Source organism: Papio anubis, chromosome X (genome assembly GCF_008728515.1).
Source record: "Papio anubis isolate 15944 chromosome X, Panubis1.0, whole genome shotgun sequence".
NCBI classification, from domain to species: Eukaryota; Metazoa; Chordata; class Mammalia; order Primates; family Cercopithecidae; genus Papio; species Papio anubis.
This window is the reverse complement of record NC_044996.1, coordinates 116,149,434-116,173,118: the sequence shown is the minus strand read 5'-3', so window position 1 is coordinate 116,173,118 and position 23,685 is coordinate 116,149,434. Positions and strand designations below refer to the sequence as shown.

Here is a 23,685-nt window from a genome sequence, read left to right as displayed (position 1 = left end):
TCTATTTCTAACAAAAAACACAGCTCAAATCCTCTTCACATTAGTCAATACTGTTTGAAGTTTCATTTTCCAAAAGACACCATACTTTCTTAACTCAATTTTTAGAATTATTTTTACTTTTCTATACTGAATAGCTAGTAAGTTTTAATTTTAAGTGAAAAGAAATTGGTTTGAATAAAAATTATGCATTAAAATTCTCCATAACTGGACTTCATAGTCAAATATAGGATAAAAATAATATAAACTATTTTATATACTATTAAATAAATGGGGCGTTTCTTTAAGCCACTGTTATTTATAATTTAGGTTCTACTTCTACATTTAGGTATTTAGTATATACTCCTGTTGGACAGATTTTAACGGAGTTCAAATTTCTTCAGTGGTGTTCTCTTTAGCTTAAAGAACTGTGTGTCACAAAAATCTGAAAAAAATATATAAGATTAATTATGATTTTTAAATTTAATTGATGCTGGATAAATATAATTAGAAACAAAATTTCAAAATTGTATTACTACTAGAAATTCTCATCTGATCTATATATGAAAATATAGTCAAATATTTAAGGTTGCCTATATTACAGAAGGAAATGGTAAACTGAGGTTGCAGCTTCTTATGACATATAACCTACACATGGTATCATGGGTCATTTTGCTTGTTTCATTTCCCATTAGAGGAATTTTAATGAAGGAGGCCAGTAAAACATTGATTAATGAAGTGTTGACGTGAAATACACTTACTGGGACATATAAAGGTGGCGAGCTTATGTAGACTACCCCCTACCATTATTATATTTTTTAATTCTGTGAGTATGGAACTCTAGAAGAGTGGAAACCATGGCCTTTATCTTTTTCCCATGACAGTTACTTATCCAGCATTTTCTTCAATAATTCTACAAGATGTAACTCTTGAGACATAAATCCTATTAGTTTGGTAGACAGTTATTATAGCAGTGATTTTCCTTATTTTTCACCTCTTTGTCCCAGTTCATTCTTATTAAGATTTAAATGTTGTGGATAATTTATTTTACCAAATGTTATAGAAGACAGAGAAATTAAAAGCAAATGGCTAAAGCTGACATAAGGTGTCAAGAGCTAACTGAGGATAAAACTCTAGTCGTGCAGACTTTAGTCACTGTATTAGTCTGTTCTCATGGTGCAAAGACATACCCAAGACAGGGTAATTTATAAAGGAAAGAAGTGTAACGGACTCACAGTTCCACATGGCTAGGGAGGCCTCACAATCATAGAAGAAGGGGAATGTGGAGCAAAGTCATATCTTACATGGCAGCACACAAAACAGTTTGTGCTGGGGAACGCCCATTTATAAAACCATCAGATCTCCTGAGACTTATTCACTACCATGAAAACAGTATGGGGGAAACCGCCCCCACGATTCAGTTATTTCCACCTGGCCCCTCCCTTGACATGTGGGGATTGTTTCAATTCAAGGTGAGATTTGAGTGGGGACACAGCCAAACCACACCAATCGCCTAGGTAAGAGGAAGTCAAATGGCTGGTGTTCCCTCAAAAGTGAGTGTGCTGCAAGAGGATATGTGTGATACATGTATGTGTGCATAAGCATAATCACAAGATTAATGGATTTTAATAAAAGATGAAAAAATAGTACGCAGAATACTCTATCACCCCAGTTTGCTTGATTGATCAATTGGCTTCCTGTGTCATAACTTTCATTCTCATCCCACTTATATAGTTAATTTTTATATTTGTAATAAAATGTATAGACAGTAAAAATAATATAGTAAATATGTTATATATAATAAATATAATATAATGAACTGAATAAATAAAATAATCTTTTTATTTCCTTGCTTTTATAGATATTATCTCCAAGAAAATCATAGGGGAAAACTTTAAACTGTTACTGTTAGTCAGTCCCTTAATCAGAAAAGTACCCTAAACTTTTTTTCCAACTTGAAGTCAGCTTTCCTAGGTGTGATTTTAATGGCTGCAACACATGTCACTGCATGATTCTCCACTGTTGCCTTTCAGATTGCTGTGATTTGTTTTTAAACTACAACCATGTACATGCAGATAACACCTTCAATGTTATCTGATAAATGAGATAAATTGTAGGCAAAAGAATAAATAACCCTTGAAGGGTTATAAAGAGCTTGAAGCTCTTCATAAATGTTTTTAATGTAAGTTTCCAAGAGACTTGGAATCAATTCCATGCCCTCGGCTAAATTCTTAATCTTCCTTGGAGACATGTTCTTCCTCCAGACCTCCTCAATTTAGTAAGTGGTACCCATACCCACCCTCTTGCTCAACTCAAAAACCTGGCTGCCTCTTTCTCCCTCTCCCTTACCCCTGGTTTTTGCCATTCTACGCTATCATTATGTTTCGTTCCTTCTACTTCCTTGCAGTGATTTCTATCACATTTAGAATAAAATCTACCTTTTAAAAAAATATATAATCTGCATGCTGCCCACCCCTCTAAGAGATCACTAACTCTCAGGCACACAGAGCAGACAAACTCTCCTGTACATGCTGTTCATCTGTTTGGAATGTTCTTCTCGCACTTTCCGTGTCTGGTTTCTTTTTGTTCTTCAGGGGTCAATTTTAATGTTCCATTTACGAGGCCTTCCTGGATGACCTCAATCTGAAGTGGCTATCCTTCACTTGCATAATACCTTTCCTTTCTTTGGTGCCTTTTTTTGCAATGTATAATATTATTTAATATGTTTGTTGGCTTACTTGTTTAAATATCTCTCTTTACAACTAGATACACCCATGAAGGTTGCTACCATGTCTGTTTTGCTTACCAGCATATATGCCATGCTAATCATGTTGCCCGACATATTGGGTTATAGTCGATTGGATTGCTTGGGTTTTTGTCCTGGCTCTGAAATGTATTAACTGCTCTCCTTGGGTACAAATGTAAGACAAGCATAATGATAATACCTACTATATAGGGTTTTTTAAAGAATAAATCAAATTATTCATATACAGTTATTAGCCTAGTGCTTGACACAATATACGTTCTCAATACTTTGTAGTTACTGTTATTTTGTTCTAGTAGGCATTCTTGAAACATTTTTTGAATGAGTGAAATAATGAGTTTATTTTGTGATATAAATAAGGTAATTATTTTGTGATAATTACCTCTTTGGTGTATGAGTATGCCATTTTTACCCCAATCTTTATTGCTTTGAGTATCATCCTTTAAGTTACTAATAGGCGGCTGGGCATGGTGGCTCACACCTGTAATCCCAGCACTTTGGGAGGCCGAGGTTGGCAGATGACCTGAGGCTGGGAGTTTGAGACCAGCCTGACCAACATGGAGAAACCAAGTCTCTACTAAAAATACAAAATTAGCCGGGCATGGTGGTGCATGCCTGTAATCCCAGCTACTTGGGAGGCTGAAGTGGGAGAATCTCTTGAACCCGGGAGACGGAGGTTGTAGTGAGCTGAGATCATGCCACTGAACTCCAGCCTGGGTAACAAGAGCAAAACTCCGTCTCAAAAAAAAAAAAAAAAAAGAAGAAAGAAAACAAAAGAAAAGTTACTAATAGGCTAAAAATAAGAGTAATGCTCATGTTTTTACTTCCATACAATTGGTTGTTAGAGGTGAAACCTTTTCCCATCTGCACAAATTTCTGGAAGACTAGAAATGTTTCTTTTTTCACTAATATTTTAACTGTGGAGGTATCTATTTCAAAATGTAAAATCCAATAGATAATCAGTGAGGAATATAACCTAGATTAACTTTTTTTTTTTTTTTCAAAATAACCAAAGCACACTCAGTTTAAGTTTTATGTTAAAGTGAGCCAAATGCTAGTTACCAAAATATTGGATGGCTATGCATATAATCCTTTGCTGATGAGTAATTTAGCATCAATTTAGATATGTTATTTTTTTTTCTTCCAGAGACTCGAAAGCATTTAGGCAAGATTAGAGGTCATTGTCCCTTCTTCTGTTATCAGTGGTCCCAAAATATGTGTTTATGTCACCATTAGAAACAAATTGTTCTGTCTTATAGTTATTGATTTGTTTGTACCTCCTATTAGAGAGTGATTTCACTAAGGGCAGACATTATGTTGTATACTTTATTGATTTGGAAAGGAGGCAATAAAGAAAGAATGAAGGACTGATTATTGGGCATTTGTTATTAATGATCTTAACTTATTATTTTCCTCCAAATGAAAATGTTTTAGTGAACATAACCTGGAAAAACAGCAAGAGCAATTCAGTTAATACTCAGTAAGCTTGAAGAGGTTGAAGCAGAAAGTGTTTGTGTCAGTTGTTTTAACATAATTCCTAGTAAAGATACTGAAAGTATCCCTCATGATAATGAGAAAAATCCAGAACAAAAAGCTTGATTAGTCCTACGGTATTTGCCTGCTTTGACTCTGACTGTGCTTAAGTATATCCAGGCATGCTATGCAAAGTACAGAACTATAATAAAATAATCCCTAGTCCAATCATGGGCTTATGTTACTAGCATAAGTCTAGTTTGTGGTTTCACCTGAAGTAAGAAAGCATTAAGTCTTCTTATCACACCCAATCATCCATATTAGGCTTGGGATAGAAAAGGCACTAGAGAAGGAAAGGATAAGATTTAGTCAAGGGAGTAAGTACTTGGTTTTATTACAACTATGCTAGAATTGGCTCACCAGTATTAATTAAGTGCTTTTTTATTTGTACATTCATTCATTATTCTCTCTCTTTCTCTCTCCCTCTCTTTCTCTCTAGTAGAGCAATGTTAAACAATGTATTCTTCTTTTTTTAAAGTTATAGATTTATAAATTTAAAATGTTCTGATATAGTGTAGCTCTCCAATTAGGGATAAGTAGAAACATATGCTGCTCAGCTTTTCTAAAATCTTTTAAAGTAACCAATTAGCATATGGGTTAAGTTTACTTTAGATGGATACACACATGCAGTATATATATTTTTTCTTTAGACATATTCAGGCAGTGGATAAAATTTCCTTTTTCTATCATTTGCTCATGGTACATTAATGCTGATAGTATTTTATGCTATTTTGTGTTGATGCTCTCATTACAAATTGGCCCCAAAATAGTCTGTATTCAAGAGCATGTATTTTTTTCCTAAGTATACTATGATTTGAATAGAAGCAGAAATGAGTGTTGCCTTCTTTTGTGAATTTCTGGGAGGTCATGCTTCCCTGCAGTCTCTGGAATGTGTGTTGACATTTTTTGTTCCATGATTTCCCATACGTAACACTCCCTTTTGATAGTGAAGCAGTAAGGGAAACTTGCAAAGTTCCATCTGCAAAAAAGCATTATCTGAAGTGGAAGAAGGGAAGTGAAAATAAAAGATTCAACGTGTTTTGTTTTAGCTCCAGTAGATATTTTATAACAAGACTCCTAAAAGAGTGTGAATATAATATAGTTAACATAAAATTTATTTTATATAAATATATTAATTTATAATTTTCAAATATAAATTGTTTTTACTATATAAGCAATATAACATTGACCTAAAAATTGAAAAAATATAAACTCTGTTCTACGAAACTGGGTTCTCAATTACTCTACATGTACCTGTTTATAAAATACAAAACCATCTAGATAATCACTGCACCACTATTTGTATCAAACTTTGTTTCTTAGCCATCCTAGAGTGCAATCAATATCATTGATCTTTTCGAAAAACCAGCTTTTGGTTTCATTAATTTTCTTTGTTGTTTAGTTTTGTTTCTTTGATTTTTTTTTTGTATCATTTTTGAGACCGAGTTTCACTCTTGTTGCCCAGGCTGGAGTGCAGTGGCGCTATGTAGGCTCGCTGCAACCTCCACCTCCCGGGTTCAAGTGATTCTCATGCCCCAACTTCCTGAGTAGCTGGGATTACAAGTATGTCCCACCACACCCAGCAAATTTTTTGTATTTTAGAAAATACGGGATTTCACTATGTTGGTCCGGCTCGTCTCGAACTCCTGGCCTCTGGTGATCCAGCCTCTTGGGCCTCCCAAAGTGCTGGGATTACAGGCATGAGTCACCTCGCCCGGCCCTGTTTCTTTAATTTTTAGATAAGGATCTACCTTTAACTTATGAATATAATATTTATGAATTTATGAATATTATGAATATAATATGAATGTCATTGTTGTAGTGTGATAACTATTTTAATTCACCTTCTTGAAATAGATAACCTTTGACTTTTGGTTAGATTATAGATTTATCTGTTATTTTGAAATGTTCAGAAAAAGATAAAAGATAAATCATAGAATCTTTTTAAAAATTGTTTTATTCCTGTGTTAATGTGTAGTTTTAAATATTTGTTTAACAGTGTGTACTAATGAAGCATAATAGATACCAAAATGTTTTCATTAGGGACAAATGTTAATTGTGCTGGAAGGAATCACCATTTATGACCTGAGAGGTTGAGATAATGCAGGCAGAGTAAGACAATACATGAGTAAGCAAGTCCCCCTCCCAATAGTAATCATCATTAATAGGAACTCACTGCATTTAGGGCTATGAAATATATGATGGGTTTGAAAAATTTCTAAAGTGGAACCGAAATGGATATGTAGATTTCAGTATCGTTATATACTTGGAAATTGAGGAAATAGTGTAGAAAAATACAAACTGGAAAAAAATCTTATCAGGTCCCCGGGTTTTACATTTTGTTGTTGTTGTTTGTCAACTTATAAGCAAGTGCGGAAAGAGTAGAATGAGCAGTGAATAGAGGAGAATGTAATAATGTAGAAATGTGATTCATATAGTTTGTTTGGTGTGAAGTGGATATTTTCATGCACTGCCTAAAGATAAATACATTGGCACAAACTCTATAGAAGCAATCGGCAAAACATGATACTCTTTGACTGAGTAATCTCCCTTTTGGTATTCAAGCTGAAAGCAAAATCAGAAATTCAAACAAAATGTATATAAAATGAGATTAATCATGATGCTATATATTATAATGAAAGTTAGATAATATTAGGATGCATTTATGAAGTGAATGTATATACAACGAACTTTTCCAAATAATATATAAAGAACAATGTGCATTATGTCATATTAATAGAAAATGAAGAACATGAAATCCAGCTTCCTATAATTATAATTATGAAAATATTTAATGATGCTCTTTTTCTTAGGTTCAAAGTTCAGAGCCAATCAAATTACTTCATTAAGTGTTTTATTATAAGGATGCATAAGGTTCTAGTTCAAAACTTAAAAAGCAGTCAAGAATTAAGTTCAAGGGACTTGCTTTGACCTCTCGTTCTTTCCTTTATGGTCTCTTAATTTCTCTACTTTTTCTAAGCTTCTCTCTGCATATATCCTCACTCCTATCTCCCTAAGACTAGCTTTCTCTACTTATTCATAGGTTCCCCCTTATCACTTTAGATTACATGTGGTCATCACAACTTCTTTGGCTCTAAGTCTACCTTAAGCCTTTTGTTTATACTCAGAAAGGAGGACTCTGATTGGGCTAGCTCATCTTTTCTTATGAAACCAAGACATAGGTTACTTGCCTGCCTATGAGTTGGCTGCCCTCGGTTAAGGGGCCATCATAGCACCAGTCATTTCTGGTCTGACCATGGGGATGCATAAATAAACAAATGGTCTTACCTTTCCAACCTCTTCCTCGATCACTACCTACCCTAGGACCACAAACTCTTTGTTCTATCTAAGCCACTCTTTTCCAAATATACCTAATCATTTCACTATTCACAGTGTTAACCTGCCTTTTCTCACTTCTTGAAATTTCCATCACAGAATGCGATTAATCTCAAAGCCTCATCCCTTGCATGCCCCGATGAAGGACTCTTTTACTTTCCTAGGAAAAGTTAACACGCTGATAGTGCTTTGTTTCTGATTGAATAAGTTCACTTCTGGCATTGTGTCTCCACTATGAGAGTGATGTACATGAACTACTGAATGTAAACAGTATGCCTTTGATACCATTTTGTTGTACAGTTTATAAAAGAAAGCTATGATACCATAGGGTTATTAGCATTATATTGCTGAAGGTAATGTTAAAAACAATACATATATACACACACAAACACACACACATACATATCACAGCCAAACTTGGCATTCTATCTTCCCCACACATGAGAACTATCAAAGTATCATTTCTGAGCTGTGTTGTTTTTCTCCTACTTGTGCCCTAATTCTAATAGTGGAAGAATTTTTTTTAAAGCAAAGCTGTTATCTTTTAAACACTGGAATTAAATGAAAAATTCCATTTTCTTCATGAGTCAGTTTTTTTCAGGGAATATTTTCAGCAAATGAACAAGCTCCGCATTCAATCCATGCTTTGTTTTAGTAGTTTCCTTGGGTGGACTCGTTTCACCAAATGCCATGTATAAATCGGTCACATAGAACAAGAATTTATATTTCCACAATTGTATTTGGAACTTTGAAACTTCCATTATCTCACAGAACCCAGAAATTGAATTGAGGCTTTGTTACTAAGCCCGGTTGTAGCAACAGACTTCGGTGTCAGTAGCTCAATTTTCTACTTCTTTGCATCAAATTTTCTCTTGAAAGTGATGCATGCAATACAGAGAATGGCAGGGAGGAGCCTCTGTGAAGTGTTAAATATTTGGTTCACTGGGTCCTATCAGCAGGTGGGGCCTGTGGGGAGCTTGTTTATCCAGCAGAATAATCCCATTATGAGGACAGTGATGTAGAATAGTTTGCTTCCTACCCCAAAACCACTCAAGGAAACAACTGAGTGAATGATATTTTTCCGGGCCCTGTATTATGCTATTATGACTTGCAATAACCGGCAGCATATTAAAACAGAAATCAGGGTCTACAGTTACTCTGTTGAATGAAGTTCTGAAATTTCAAAGGTGTTGATTATTCAGTATTTTCCAATTTACAGAATAAAAGAATATGTGATTGACTATTTCATGGCACAATAATGGAAATTAAGAGAATGAACAGGCTTGATTAATTTCAGAGTAAATGCTTATTTTTCATTATTGCATAATTCTCAAGTGGGTCTCTGTGTTCGCCGGGGTGGCCTTTTCTGTCAAATACAAAGATAAGAACTTGGCATTGAAAATTAAGGAACAATAAAAAATAAATATGTGTGCATGTGTGTATATGTGTGCGTGCACATAGCCTTGTCATCACTAAGAACAACCCACCACACAGCCTTGTTTAGCTTTGAAAATATCTATGAATACTATATTGAAAAAACAAATTAAGGTTTGGGACAAACGTCCCATCTTTCTCGTGACAATATGCTGGGAACAGCTGTAAGCTTAGAATAAAGTGGGGAACGCTGCTTAATGCGCTGTGCAGTAAGCTTATCCAATGTCTTAGCCCAGCTAGAACAGTGCCTAGGATACAACAGGCACCTTGTAAATATCTGTTGAAATAGACGATGAATCAGTGAACGAATCAATGAATGCTTCTGTCCAAAAGTAACACCAACTAAATGCTGTAAAATCATTCATCCTCCAAAATTTGAAATATTGTTGGTTGTCTGAAAAATATTAAAGGAAAGGGACATGGTATGACCACTAAGTATCCGGAGTCTTAACCTTCGAAGGATGTATCAAGAAACCCAACTACAGCTTTTTGATAGAAAGTAGCTAAAGAGGCCGGGCGCGGTGGCTCAAGCCTGTAATCCCAGCACTTTGGGAGGCCGAGACGGGCGGATCACGAGGTCAGGAGATGGAGACCATCCTGGCTAACACGGTGAAACCCCGTCTCTACTAAAAAATACGAAAAACTAGCCGGACGAGATGGCGAGCGCCTGTAGTCCCAGCTACTTGGGAGGCTGAGGCAGGAGAATGGCGTAAACCCAGGAGGCGGAGCTTGCAGTGAGCTGAGATCCGGCCACTGCACTCCAGCCTGGGCGACAGAGCGAGACTCCGTCTCAAAAAAAAAAAAAAAAAGAAAGTAGCTAAAGAAAGGATTCTGAATTGGATGAACCATGAAAAGCGGTAATTTCCTCTTTAAAGGTATTTATTAGCCATACAAAAAACATACTTTCACTCACTGAGAATTTAAACTTTTATTTAAATATTAGTGATTTACTGCATTAAGTGTTATTGTGAGATAGCATCTGCTAGGCCAGAAAATTCCTCTAGTTTTTGGTTTAATCGCTGTTAATATGCAGACTATAAAGATAATCTCACTGGTAAACCAGTGATAAACCAGCACTTGATAATCTTTTAATTGCTAAGTAACACTGAGGCAGCTTACTTTTGGCTTTGGATTTAGTAGATATTTATATTAACAACTGGCCAGTACAGCTTTTCACATAAGTACTTCACCTCAAATTTATCAGTCCTTTAAAATGTACATGAATTTATCCAACTCCCATAAGCTGCACTCTCAAAGATAGGGGAAAATAAAACCAAAAGCAACAAGGATTGAATCGATGTAATTTTCTGCTGTTTAAGCATAGGTTTCTACTTACCTTGATTATTTAAAGAATGCCTGAAATCATGCCAATAATAAAAACCCTGGAAAGTAGAGTTGAATTCAAGACAACCTTCTTTTTTTTTTTTTTTTTTTTTTTGTGCTGCCATCTTCTCTCACCTGAACTATTGCAGTGATCTTCTCTAATAGGTCTTCTTTTTGATGTGTGTCACCTACAATTTGTTGTCAACCAAGCAGGCAGAGAGCCTATTCTTAACAGCTTTGTTGAGGTATAATTGATATACAGTTAATCACATATATTTAAAGTGAGCGATTTGGTATGTTTTGACATATATATAAACTCATGAAACTATCACCACAGTTAAGACTTTGAACATACCCATCGCACTAAGAGTTTCCTCATGGCCTTTTCTAATGCTCTCTCCCTTTCCTTGCTATCCCAGATAACCACTGACTCGCTTTCTGCTACTATAGTTTGCATTTTCTAGAGTTTTATATAAATGGAATCAAACAGTATGTACTCTGTTTTGTCTGACTTTTTTCACTCAGTGTAATTATTTTGAGATTCATCCATGTTACATGCATAAATAATTCATTCTTTTTTATTTTTGACTACTATTGCATTATATGACTACATTCATCATTTGTTTATTCACCTGCTGGTAAAATTTAGATTGTTTCCAATTTGGAGCTACTTTGAATAAGGCTGCTATGAACACTTGTGTGGACGTGTATAGACGTAGTGTTTTCTTTTCGTAGTCAAATACCTAGGAATGAAACAGCTAGATGAAGTGAAGTTAATCCATTTGTTCTTTTATGAATTATGCTTTTTGTGTCTTATCCATGAAATCTTTGTCTAATCCAAAGTCACAAAGTTTCTCTCCTGTCTTTTCTAAAAGTTTTTATAGTTTTATGCTTTACATTTGGATCCATGATCCTTTTGAGGAAAATGTTTGTATATCGTAGAATGTATGAATCAAAGTTTAGATTTTTTTGAATATGGGTACCCAAATACTCCAGCACCATTTGTCTAAAAGAGTGTCCTGTCTGCACTGAATTGCCTTTTTGCTTTGTTGAAAATCAGTGGCAAATATATGTGTGGATCTATTTGTGGACTCTCTAATTTTGTTACATTTGTCTATTTGTCTATATCTTGATGACAAGAGTTACTAGTTTGATTATGGTAACTTTATGATAAATCTTGAAATCAGGTAGCGTAAGACTTCAAGCTTTGTTCTTTTAAAAAGTTATTTTGAATATAGCAGATACTTAACATTTTTATGTGAATTTTAGAATTAGCGTGTTCATTTGATTGTCATTGTATTAAATTTATATAACATTTTGGAGTGAATTGACTAATTTTTTTTTAAAAAAATTTCTGTTTTACATTGAGGGTTCCACGTGCAGCTTTGTTACGTAGGTAAATTGTGTGTCATCCGGGTTTGCTATACAGGTTATTTCATCACCAATGTAATAAACATAACTGATAGGTAGTTTTTCAATGTTCACACTCCTCCCCCCCTCCACCCTTAAGTAGGCCCTATTATCTGTTGTTTTGTTCTTTGTATCCATGTTTGCTTCATGTTTAGCTCCCACTTTATAAGTGAGATCAGGCAGTATTTGGTTTTCTGTTCCTGCAGTAGCTTGCTTAGGGTGATGACCTCCAGCTCCATTGATGTTGCTGCAAAGGACATGATCTCACCGTTCTTTATAGCTGTGTACTATTCCATGACATATATGTACCACATTTTCTTTATCCAGTCTACCATTGGTGGTCATGTAGGTTGATTCCATGTCTTTGCTATTGTGAATAGTGCTGTGATGAACATATGCATACATGTGTCTTTATGATAGAATGATTTATATTCCTTTGGATATATACCCGATAATGGGATTGCTGGATCAAATGATAGTTCTGCTTTAAATTCTTTGAGAAATCACCACACTACTTTCCACAGTACCTGAACTAATTTATCTTCCCACCAACTGTGTATAAGCGTTCCCTTTTCTTTACAACTTCGCCAGCATCTTTTATTTTTTAACTTTTAAATAATAACCATTCTGACTGGTGTGAAATAATATCTCACTGTGGTTTTGATTTGTATTTCTCTAAGGATTAGTAATGTTGAGCATTTTTTCATGTGCTTGTTGACTGTGTGTATGTCTTCTTTTGAAAAGTGTCTGTTTACGTCCTTTGCCCAGTTTTGAATGGTGTGGTTTGTTTTTTGCTTTTTAATTTGTTTAAGTTCTTTGTAGATTCTGGATATTAGACCTTTGTTGGATGCGTAGTTTGCAAATATTTTCTCCCATTCTGTGCATTGTCTGTTTACTCTGTTGATCCTTAATTCTTGCTTTTTGTTTTTTATTTTATTTTATTTATTTATCTATTTATTTATTTATTTATTTTTGTTGTTCAGAAGCTCTTTTGTTTAATTAGGTCCCATTTGTTTACTTTTGCTTTTGTTGCAATTGCTTTTGGCGTCCTTATTATGTAATCTTTGCTAGGGTCTATTTCCAGAATGGAATGTCCCAGATTGTCTTCCAGTGTTTTTATACTTTTAGGCTTTACATTTAAGTCTTTAATTCATCTTGAGTTAAGTTTTGTACATGGTGTAAGGAAGGGGTCCAGTTCAGTATTCTGCATATTGAAACCTGTTATTTAAAAAAAAAAAAAAAAGAAAATGGAGAAGTACTAATTAGATAACATGGATGGATATTTTTATATGTATGACAAAAATGAGAAGGAAAGGTCCTGAAGGAGGTAAACAGATACATTTTTGTAATACCCAGAACACAATGCAGTATGTCAACAGATACCAATCATAATAGATATGTGATTACACATATGAATGTAGATTAATACCCAAAACAGTTGTATGTGAAGCTAATCTGTTTACAATATATTATATATTTCATGAGACTTCTTCTGTGATAAAAATAGACTTGGCATCACTTAAAAAAATGGTTCTAACCTTTTTAAAAGTTCTCAGAAATTCACTTGGCGGAGCAGTACACAAGTTGTGTGTTTCTAGTTTTCCTCTACAATCTCTGTAAGAAGTTAATCAAACAGGCAATTAATCTGTATGATATTATTCATATGAAAGCATATGCATATTAAAATACACAACAGACTTCATTCTCATTTTCCTTAAACTTTTCTCTAATGTCAGGGGTTTGAATGTCCAGCAGAGCTCACAATATGAAAAGGATACACGGCAGTGCTTTTGTTGTACATACCAGAAAGTACAAGCAATAACGTTCTGCTGTATAAACCCCTGTAATGAAGGCAGAAAATGTGTAGTAAGCTAAGAAACAAGACTTTGTCCCTAACAACACTAATCTCTCGCCTTGAATCTGCTTCTGCTCCTCATTTCCATTAATAGTGCCACAATCTTCTCTGTAATCCTGATTTGAAATCTCATAGTCGTCCTAGACTCCTCCTTCTCCTTCATCTCGCCCTTCTGTTCAATTTCAGCTTCCTGTTGATCAATCTCAGTATCCTGTTGATTCTGACTCTACAGTTCTTCCCACATTTCCTTGTCATAGCTTTTGCCACTGTCTTTTTTTACTTCTATTTTAAGAATTTTCAGAGTTGTCTCCTTACTCCTAGCTATCCCCTTCCAATCCATCCTTGATATTGTCTTGAAAGTGATATTTCTAAAATGTAGATCAGATTCTAACCCTTCCTTTGCAGACGTTTACCACTGTCTACATTGGTTTTAGCAGTGGTTTTCAAAGTGTCATCCCTGGACCAGCAGCATCACCTGCTTTGTAGTAACTACTTCGTAGTAATGCAGATTCTTAGGGGCCCATTCCAGACCTTCTGAATCTGAAACTCTGATAGGCGTGCACAAAACTCTGTGTTTTAAAAAGTCCTCTGGGTGATTCTAATACACACTAAAACTTGAAAACTACGGGGCTACAGAATTAAGTTCAAGTTTCTTGGCATGGTGTCACCAAACCTGTCTTTTCTGCACTTATTTTCACCTCCTTAAACTCTTCTGTACTCCTCACCGTTCCACTATTTCAGAATCTTACCATATACTGTCCTATTAGCTGGGATATCCCATTCGCTTGCAATTTTCTCTTCCAAATTATCAGGTTTTAAACTAAGGCACATTTTGAATTTCTTCTCTTTCTTAAATCCTTTTTGATCTTCCTAGTCAAATTTCCTGCTCCATTAGTTCATCTGTGAAGTGGAAAATAGTTCTGGGTTTAGAGGTAAAACAGACTTCTTGCTTTGTGTTTCCTCAGTAATGTCATCTTTGCTCTCAGAATGTATTCATTCTTTCTTGTGCTATACATGGTTTTTGACAAGTCTGTTCCCACTTACAGATCGTGTCTTCAAGGGTGGTGCTAGTCTCAGTAATCTTTGTCATAGAAAAGTGAGTTGCACATCATATGTGCTCTATAACATGTGGACTCACACCAATATATGACTTGAACTTTATTGCATGATTATTTTATGTGTTCATTGCTGAAAACAATTCATTAGTCCATTTGCGATTGTTATAAAATTTAAAGACCTTTTGTAACTTGCTATCTTGAAAATGGTAATTGTGTTCTTCTGTCTGCTCTAAAACAAAAACAAAATAAAAGCAAATCTGTGCCTTGAATCCTGTTACTTTCTCTTTAAAGGATCAATTTTCCAGCTGGGTGTCCTGCCATCTAACAGGCCTTCCCTGTGAGGCTCCTCTAAATTGGGAAAAGGATTAAATTTGATCAGTGTTTGTTTGGTCTGTTGCTCATCATGCTGATATTTAATCCAGTGTCCAACAAGTGTCCCAAAGGAATAAAATGCCTGAAGCTGGCAATATTTTCTGACCTATCTGTCTGCACATATTCTTATCAGTTTTTACCCAAATGGAGGGTTTTCCGGGAGACTTACATGAGCTAAATAAATAATATAATAGTATGCTTAATTAATGTAAAACAGTAAACTATGTTTAATGTATCAACAAGGATTTGAGTCCTGAAGTACACTCAGTTTTGTGAAATCAAATTATTCTGAGTTAGAAAATTGTATCACTTTGCAATATTAGAAAGGAAAAATGCATACTGCTATTTTTTAATTATTAGGGTTAAAAATACAAACAATTGTTGTTAGTGATTGTGTTAACACCAAAGGTATACATTTTCAATACTCCTTTAAGTGAACAGTTATTTAGTTAATCACTAATTTATTCAACACATATTTATTGATTGCCTTTTATGCCCCAAATAGATATAGATATGGAAATAGCTCTAGATTTGTAATTAGAGCTAAATGAGTTTTTTTTTTCTTTTTTAGAGATGGAGTCTTGCTATGTTCCGCAGCCTAGACTAGAACTCCTGGGCTCAAGCAGTCCTCCCATATCAGCCTTTTTATTAGCTGGGACTACAGGCGCATGCTGCTGGGTCCTGTTTGAGATTTAGATACATAGATGATAGATACATAGATAGATAAACAAATAGCCAGGCAGAGATAGAAATAGAGATAAAGATAGAGAAAGATGGAGACAGACATAGAGATAGTGATAGAGATACGGTAAAGTCTCACTTTTCAGAGTCCCCACACTTCAGTGATCAATGAAATACATGTAAGCAAATAATGATTTAATATGATACATGCTAATGAAAGTATGTATTAACTAAAGAACATAAGGTAACTACATAATCAAAAGAGTGAAAAAAATCTTTAAAGTCATAGATGGACCATATGTACCAAGATGTTACCTATCTGAATCAATTTCTTATGCCAAGACTAACAAAAGAAAATAAGAATCCAGATTTTCTTGTAGCATGACGTGGATCTGTTTGTGTTTGCTCAAATAGCAGGGCTTTTTCTGCTTCTGTTCATTGTGTGAATGGAAAGCAGGACATCCCCTTTGTTCCGTGTACTGTGTGAGGTCCTTTCTCATGTCACTTCTAAACACTAAGAAAAGTAAAAAACGAAGATCCAAACACAAGTCTGAAATTGAATTTACTTAATGCAAGGCAGGAATAACATGATCCCACACAGATGCGTGGGACCTTCAGATTAACGGTTAAAGAATTGTTCAGAGAAAATTAACCTAAAACATTGATGATTTGTTCACATATAGACACACATAAGGAAGAGAAACCCTTATGAAGACTTTTTCTCAGGTCAAAGTCAAGTGTAGAGCTTTAAAAAGGCAAACTTAGAAGTTTGGGTTGGTTTGTTTGTTTCTCTAACAACAAGAGTTGCTGTTGCAAGGTGAGAGTCGCTCTCCGTAGTTTTTAATTATTATTCCAAGATATCTACCCAAGTAGACACAGGCTGAGTATTCTTTTTTTCTGAAATGCTTGGGACCAGAAGTGTTTTGGATATCAGATCTTTTTCAAATTTTAGAATACTTGCATATACAGTATATAATGAGATATCTTGGGAATGGAACCCAAGTCTGAACATCAAATTGATTTATGTTTCATATATAGCTTATGCACATAGCCTGAAGGTAATTTTATATTTTCCTTGGCGATGCTAAATAAATTGTGTTCTGTGAACCTACATTTTGACTGTAACCCATCAAGTGAGGTCAGGTGTAGAGTTTTCCATTTGTGGCATCATGTTTGCCGGCACTCAAAAAGTTTTGAATTTTGGAGCATTTGGGCTTTCAGATTTTCTGATTAGGGATGCTCAACTTTACTTTAAAGTAACATAATTTATCCTTCTGTAAATATAGTATTTCACTTTCATATTAGTATGCAACATGTTTATATTATTAGACTTTTTTGAAAGAATTCAAACTTCAAGTTTGTTACCATGAAAATATTTTTAGCTCTTACATAGGTAGTAATAGTGACTTAATTTAAAATACTTTCTCTACTCTTATTTGAATATATTGACAATAGCCAATGTAGGTAGCTTTTCTTCATAGTACATCGTTAGTGAAGGAACTACTTCTGAATCTTAATTCCATTACTGTCTTCATATAAGCTCCCAGAACTTTATGGGTGGTAACAAAAATGAATGAACATGGTACTTCTTACTCCCACTCCCCAATGTAACTTCATGGCTTCTTTCATAAACTCCTATTGACTGTGAAAGAACGTGTACTGCAGAGATATGTTGAACTGGAGTATTTCCATAGAACCCTCCCATCAGGGAAGGAGAGTACCAATAACAAACTTTCTGAGAGAGACTTATAGAAAGGTATTTTATTCCTAAAGGGAGAAAACCATATTAAACCAGTAACAATAAAAGTTAGATAAATTACATATAATTAATGTGTAATGAAATCAACAGTGTCTAGAAATATGGTTTTGTAATGATTGTTCCCAAGCCAACAAAGCTTGTGGGCTGAAGTAAGAAAAAACTGAATGGATCAACAGCAATTCTGTTCATCAAGAGTTAGATTGTAAGTTATCACATATCCTTTTAAGATTTTAAAGGTCTCACTACACAAGGTTAACAAATACACTTTGTGGGTATATTTTGAAAGTCTTTATTCAGAAGGAGATACATACGGAAGTATTTGGGGATGAAATATCATTAAGTCTGTAATTTATTTTCAACTGGTTTAGAAACAATAATACAACATGCAAGGTGTAAGAGAGAACATGTGTGCAAATAAGGCAAAACGTTAACAAAGGAAAAAATTATATCTCCTTCATCACTTCTTTCATTTATTAAAATGTTTTAGTGTAACTGTTGAAGGGAGACCTACGTCCATCATTGGTTTAAATGATGTTATGCAGACCGGGCACGGTGGCTCACGCCTGTAATCCCAGCACTTAGGGAGGCCAAGACGGGTGGATCACGAGGTCAGGAGTTTGACACCAGTGTGACCAACATGGTGAAAACGTGTGTCTACTAAAAATACAAATATTAGCTGGGCGTGGTGACATGCACTGTAGTCCCAGCTATTCAGGAGGCTGAGGCCGGAGAATCACGTGAACCTGGGAGGCGGAGGTTGCAGTGAGCCGAGATCCTGCCATTGCACTCCAGCCTGGGCGACAGAGCAAGACTCCGTCTCTGGGGGAAAAAAATAAAAATAAAAAGATTTTATTTAAATAATTTGAGTATGCCTTGAATTGTTCTTTATAGTGTTTGCCATCTTTCCCCAGGAATTATTGAACCATTTTAACTTAAGTTTATTTTTGAACAGCATGCATTTAGTTTAATGGTAGTAAAACATCCTAAGCCATAGATCCTCCATCTGTTTCCATATTGAAATGAACACCAAGTTTCTCTAATGTCCAAAGTGCCATTTCTTCATTTTGCCTCTAACTTTTCTTTGGCACATGACGTTGAACCGTATGAAACTTTTTTCCTGACTAATATTTAAGTATGGAGTAAGAGTAATTTTCAGTAATAATTGTGATTTTCTTCCAACATTTTCTCAGAAAGCATATTCTGAAAGTGTGTATTAATATCTGTATGCGTTCTCAGCACAACTGTCTCTTCTAGTCTCTCGATCTAATTTGTTACTAACTTTTTAAAACTTTCTAGACTAAATCTTTTTGCTTCCCTTCAAGCATTTTGCATTATACTACAAATCTTCTGAGACTCGAATAATTTTATCATACGGTTTATATACTCCAACCTTGAAGGTATTTCAACCTTTTTCACTAGCAGCGATACCCTCCATGACAGATAGTCAGTTATATTAACTTGATTCTATTGTAATTTACATAGTGGTAAAACAAAATAATTTTAAACTTATAATCAAAATTATAACTGTTTAAAAAATTACCACCTAGAATTCATTTTATGCAATGGGAAAATATACAAAACTGTTTCGATAAATATATGAAATTATATAACTTGGACATCTCTATGTAGTTTTTCCATCCTGTTTAACATGGTATGGCAGCTCTACAGTAGTCATTGACAGGAATTATGACAATGACTCAGACATTGATGATGCCCACCAAGCTTGCAGCATATTTACTGTAGATAGTACCTCCATACAGCCCTTTTGTAAAAATTTTAAACCCAAATTTGGTAATTGAAATTAACTAAATCAAAGAAGGCTGTGAAATTGACACATTTATTAGTAAACAATATGTGACAGTAAGGAGAATTATTTCTAGGTTCAGATAAATCTGGGTGAGAACCCAGCACTCACCCTTATTAGCCGACATGGAGTTTCTTCAAGTGTATAACTTGGTAATTCAATTGTTTATTTTGCTTATTTATTCAAGCATTCATTCATTTATTCATTTGGTAAATGTATGCTAAGCTGGTTAGGAGGCACAATTCTAGGCACTGTGGCTAAAAAGGGAAGTGAAAAGGACAACATCCTTGCTCTCAAGGGATTTACTTTCAACTGGGGAGACAGAAAGCAAGGTAGTTACATAATATAACATCAAATAGCAATAGGTCTTGTGAAAAAAATATCAAGGCCTACTCTGGATCAAGTGACCAGGATGGGAAGGCAAAAGGCCTCTCTGAGGAGGTGATATTTGGCAAGAAAGAAAGAGAAAGCCATGCTGTTGGTTGGCAAAAAATGTTCCAGGCCGAGGGAAGAGCAAGTTCAAACACCTCAGTTTGTATTTCTGTGAATAGTAAATGAAAGTTTATAAACTCCTGACACATCGTTAAGTGCTTATTAGATGTTAGATATAATTTAAAGATAATAAATGTGGATAATTAATTCCACATGTTATTATGTGTCTTCCTTGCTATAATGTACATCCTCCTTTTCATCTAGACCATTTTTCTTCTCTGGAATACTGTATTATTTATCCTGTTCTCAGAGCTGTTAGATTGCCCTCTTTTTAATTTGTAGTGAGTTTAACCCTGCTTGCAATACTCAAATGTTATTGCTGTCAGAGGTCCTGTTTTCTCAGTCTTTGCCCTTTTGCTCAACATTTGTATACTCTGAGTAATGCCAAATTGATTTTCTTGCTAAGTGTTGGGCAACTGCCCTCTCTAAACAGTAAATTCACAACTTCTCCGTGATGATGATAATGTTGATGCCCTGTGGGAACCTGTTGTTTTGTATGTGTGTGCAGGGAGAGGGGTGATCTAAAAATGGTGTCAAGATGTCACTTGGAAGATGGTACCTACAGAAAACACAGAAAACCCAATCACACCCCACCCCCATCTTCCCCATTTCCCAACATGGTTTCTTGTTTACACTTCCCCGATTCTCCCAGAAGTCAGAGCAAAGTGACTGTTTACGTCTGTCTCTGGCTGTGGAAAAAAAACACTACCAGAGCTCAACTCACTTTTATTGATTTCTATATTGTTTGGCTGTAAAATATTTATTCTCACTTGTATCAGTTTAGGTCCAGTCAGAGAAAAAACACAGTCATTTGAACAGTGAAAATTTATACAAATAATTATTAAATGTAACAGGGGATTATAGTAATGAAGGGATTGGCTAGTGTGAAAGAAAGATGTATTAGTTTGCTCAGGCAGCCATAACAAAATGCTATAGACTGAGTAGCTTAAACAAAGGATATTTATTTCTCACGGTTCTGGTGACTGGGAAGTCCATGATGAAGGTACAGCCAATTTGGTTTCTGGCTTTCAGATGGCTACCTTCTTGCAGTGTGCTCACATGATCTCTTTTTTGTAATCACGATGGAGTGAAAGAGAAAGCTCTCTGGTGTCTCTTCTTATAAGGGCACTAATCTCATCAAGAGTGTCCTTCTCATGACGCTCCTCATCTAATCCTAATTACCTCCCAAAGAAAGGCCTCATGTCCACATACCGTCATATTGAGGGTTAAGGCTTCAGCATTTGGATTTTCAGGGGAGGGCATAAACATTCAGAGTATAGCAAAAGAGAACCCTTAAAAATAGAGGAATGGCTGCCATTAGCCCTGGGGCTGAGATAGCACACCTAAGAAAAAGTCCCTATGTTTTCATCCCCAAAGCAGAGATCCGCACTTTATTGGGAAGGTACGACCATAGTTTACCGAATGGCAGAAATCACTAAGTTGCTATACTAGCAGAACTTGTCAGAAATCTGTCTTCTGCAAGTTAACAGAGACCCTCCCTCTAAGGTACCTGGGAAACATCGCCAAGCTGCTGGTTGGCAAGCACTGTTGGAGCCAGGTGCTGAAGAAGCCTTGCACACTGCAAGAGCCTGCCAAGTGAGCACACTGAAAATAGGAAGTAAATCCCTTTCTTCCTGAAGTGTCTCACCAGTGCCCTCTCTCCACCAAGCTTCAGTGCCAGCTAGTAAAGAAAAACATATCTCAAAGGCCCAGATCTATTTTTACCGAGCAGGCAGAAAGGTACATTTACAACTAAGAGGCAATAAATCAATAACCAGCACACTGGTATAAACTAATAATAAATGACAGCAGAAGCAGACTAAGTGAAGAATACATTGTTTTTTAGCAGAGTCCACTACTTTGCAGGGCCATTCTTAGTTTGATTCATTGCTATGTGCTGTGTGCCTAGAATTAAACCTGACCCAATATGGATGCTCAGTAAATATTTGTTGGATGAATGAATAATCTAATTGCTTATTTTTTCCCTCTAATGTTTTTCCTCTCTTTCTCTCTCTCTTTTTTTTACTATAGCTGATGGATGCACTGATTGGTCTATCGATATCAAGAAATATCAAGTTTTGGTGGGAGAGCCTGTTCGAATCAAATGTGCACTCTTTTATGGTTATATCAGAGCAAATTACTCCCTTGCCCAAAGTGCTGGACTCAGTCTGATGTGGTACAAAAGTTCTGGTCCTGGAGACTTTGAAGAGCCAATAGCCTTTGATGGAAGTAGAATGAGCAAAGAAGAAGACTCCATTTGGTTCCGGCCAACATTGCTACAGGACAGCGGTCTCTATGCCTGTGTCATCAGGTATCCCTTTAATTATATTACTGCTGAATCAAAGAAATCACAGGCTGCTTTCTCATTCTTAAATTTTGCTGCTATCTCTTTTGCCTAAAGCCGTTGTCTCAATATTTGCATGTGTTGCTGCTTTCTGAAATTTAGAATCACAATCATAGAAAGATGGGATTGGAATTTATATTAGACATTATTTCTAGCTTATGGAGAAAAGAGATACCATCTGGGTAGCTACTTATGTTACCAGGAATTACTAAAAACTATGAAATAAAATTTATAGAGGAAGTAAAATGGTGCAAATAAAATGTAAGCAAAGACTTGCAGAATAGATGCATAGTTTCTTGCTAAATGAGTTGTAACATTTTGTTATTGCCCTTCACAGACAGATAGAGCATGGATACTTCTGGTTCACACACATTTGTAAAGATGATTTAGGTAATGTGTGTATGTGCACAGGGAGAAGAAGAAAGTATTACCATGTTACAGAAAATGAAGACTGTGTTCCAGATTGCTTTGCTAACCAAAACTTCTGGATCAATACAAAAATGTTCCCAAGTCTTTCAGGGCCTATACCAAAGTTAATAACAAATTCAGTCCTTGTATCCCCAAGGATACTCACCATACATCTACACATCTTTGTCAGCTTCTAGAAGAGGCATATGCACTTTGTTTAATGATAATGCATTGAAGCAGTGTCCATGCAACACATTAGCAGTTAAAAACCTCAGTTTAAGCATTTAGCCCCCCATGGATTGTGTATCACACCCTTCGTGAATGATCGTGTATGTCATTGGACTATTAGAACATTAGCAAAGCTGGGTATAGTCATATAGAAGGTGTGTTTAAATCTATTTATTTGGCTTTCTGTATTTGGGCTTATTCAGAGAAATAAAGAAGAATCTAAAGTACTTGATACCCAAACTCAGAGAAAGTCTCAGAATCACCTAGTATCTTTTTCAAATAAAAATTTACCACTTCTGAAATCCTGATCAGCAGCTAACACTCCTGTCATGAATATCATGCCTCCCTCTTACTGTCATCTGTAAGAATTACCTGTAAGCTGAGTCATGGCTACAGGTGTGCTAGGACATTGAAATAGGTCAAGTTGCATAAAAGTTAAACAGAAATGTATCTTTCTAACACTGACAACATGTATTATGTTAATGTTGGAAAATATAAATGAATATCTGTAAAGTGTTGTGTTTGGGGAAAATGCCTAATGGATTTTAAAAGAACAAATACATCTGGCCAGGTGTGGTGGCTCATGCCTGTAATTCCAGAACTTTGGGAGGCAGAGTAGGGCAGATCACTTGAGACCAGGAGTTAGAGACCAGCCTGGCCAACATGGCAAAACCCCATCTCTACTAAAAATCCCAAAAATTAGCCAGGCATAGTGACATGTGCCTGTGATCCCAGCTGCTTGGTTGCAGTGAGCCAAGATCACACCACTGTACTCTAGCCTGGGCTACATTGTGAGACTCCATCTCAAAAATAAATAAGCAAACAAATGCATCATTCCTTTGGCAACTCTTCTTCTTTCTCTTAGGGTTTACTAATCCTTTTATGATTAAACATAACTCTTAATAAAA

General features: G+C 35.5%; 1 protein-coding gene across 1 annotated transcript in view; it reads left to right on the top strand.

Annotated features, from left to right (window-relative positions):
* Positions 1-23,685, top strand: part of IL1RAPL1 (interleukin 1 receptor accessory protein like 1) — a 1,395,449-nt gene that overhangs the window by 688,031 nt on the left and 683,733 nt on the right. The window contains exon 3 of the mRNA XM_003917532.5: positions 21,829-22,108. Coding sequence (XP_003917581.2) covers positions 21,829-22,108 — 280 coding nt within the window. The remainder of the gene's footprint in view (positions 1-21,828; positions 22,109-23,685) is intronic.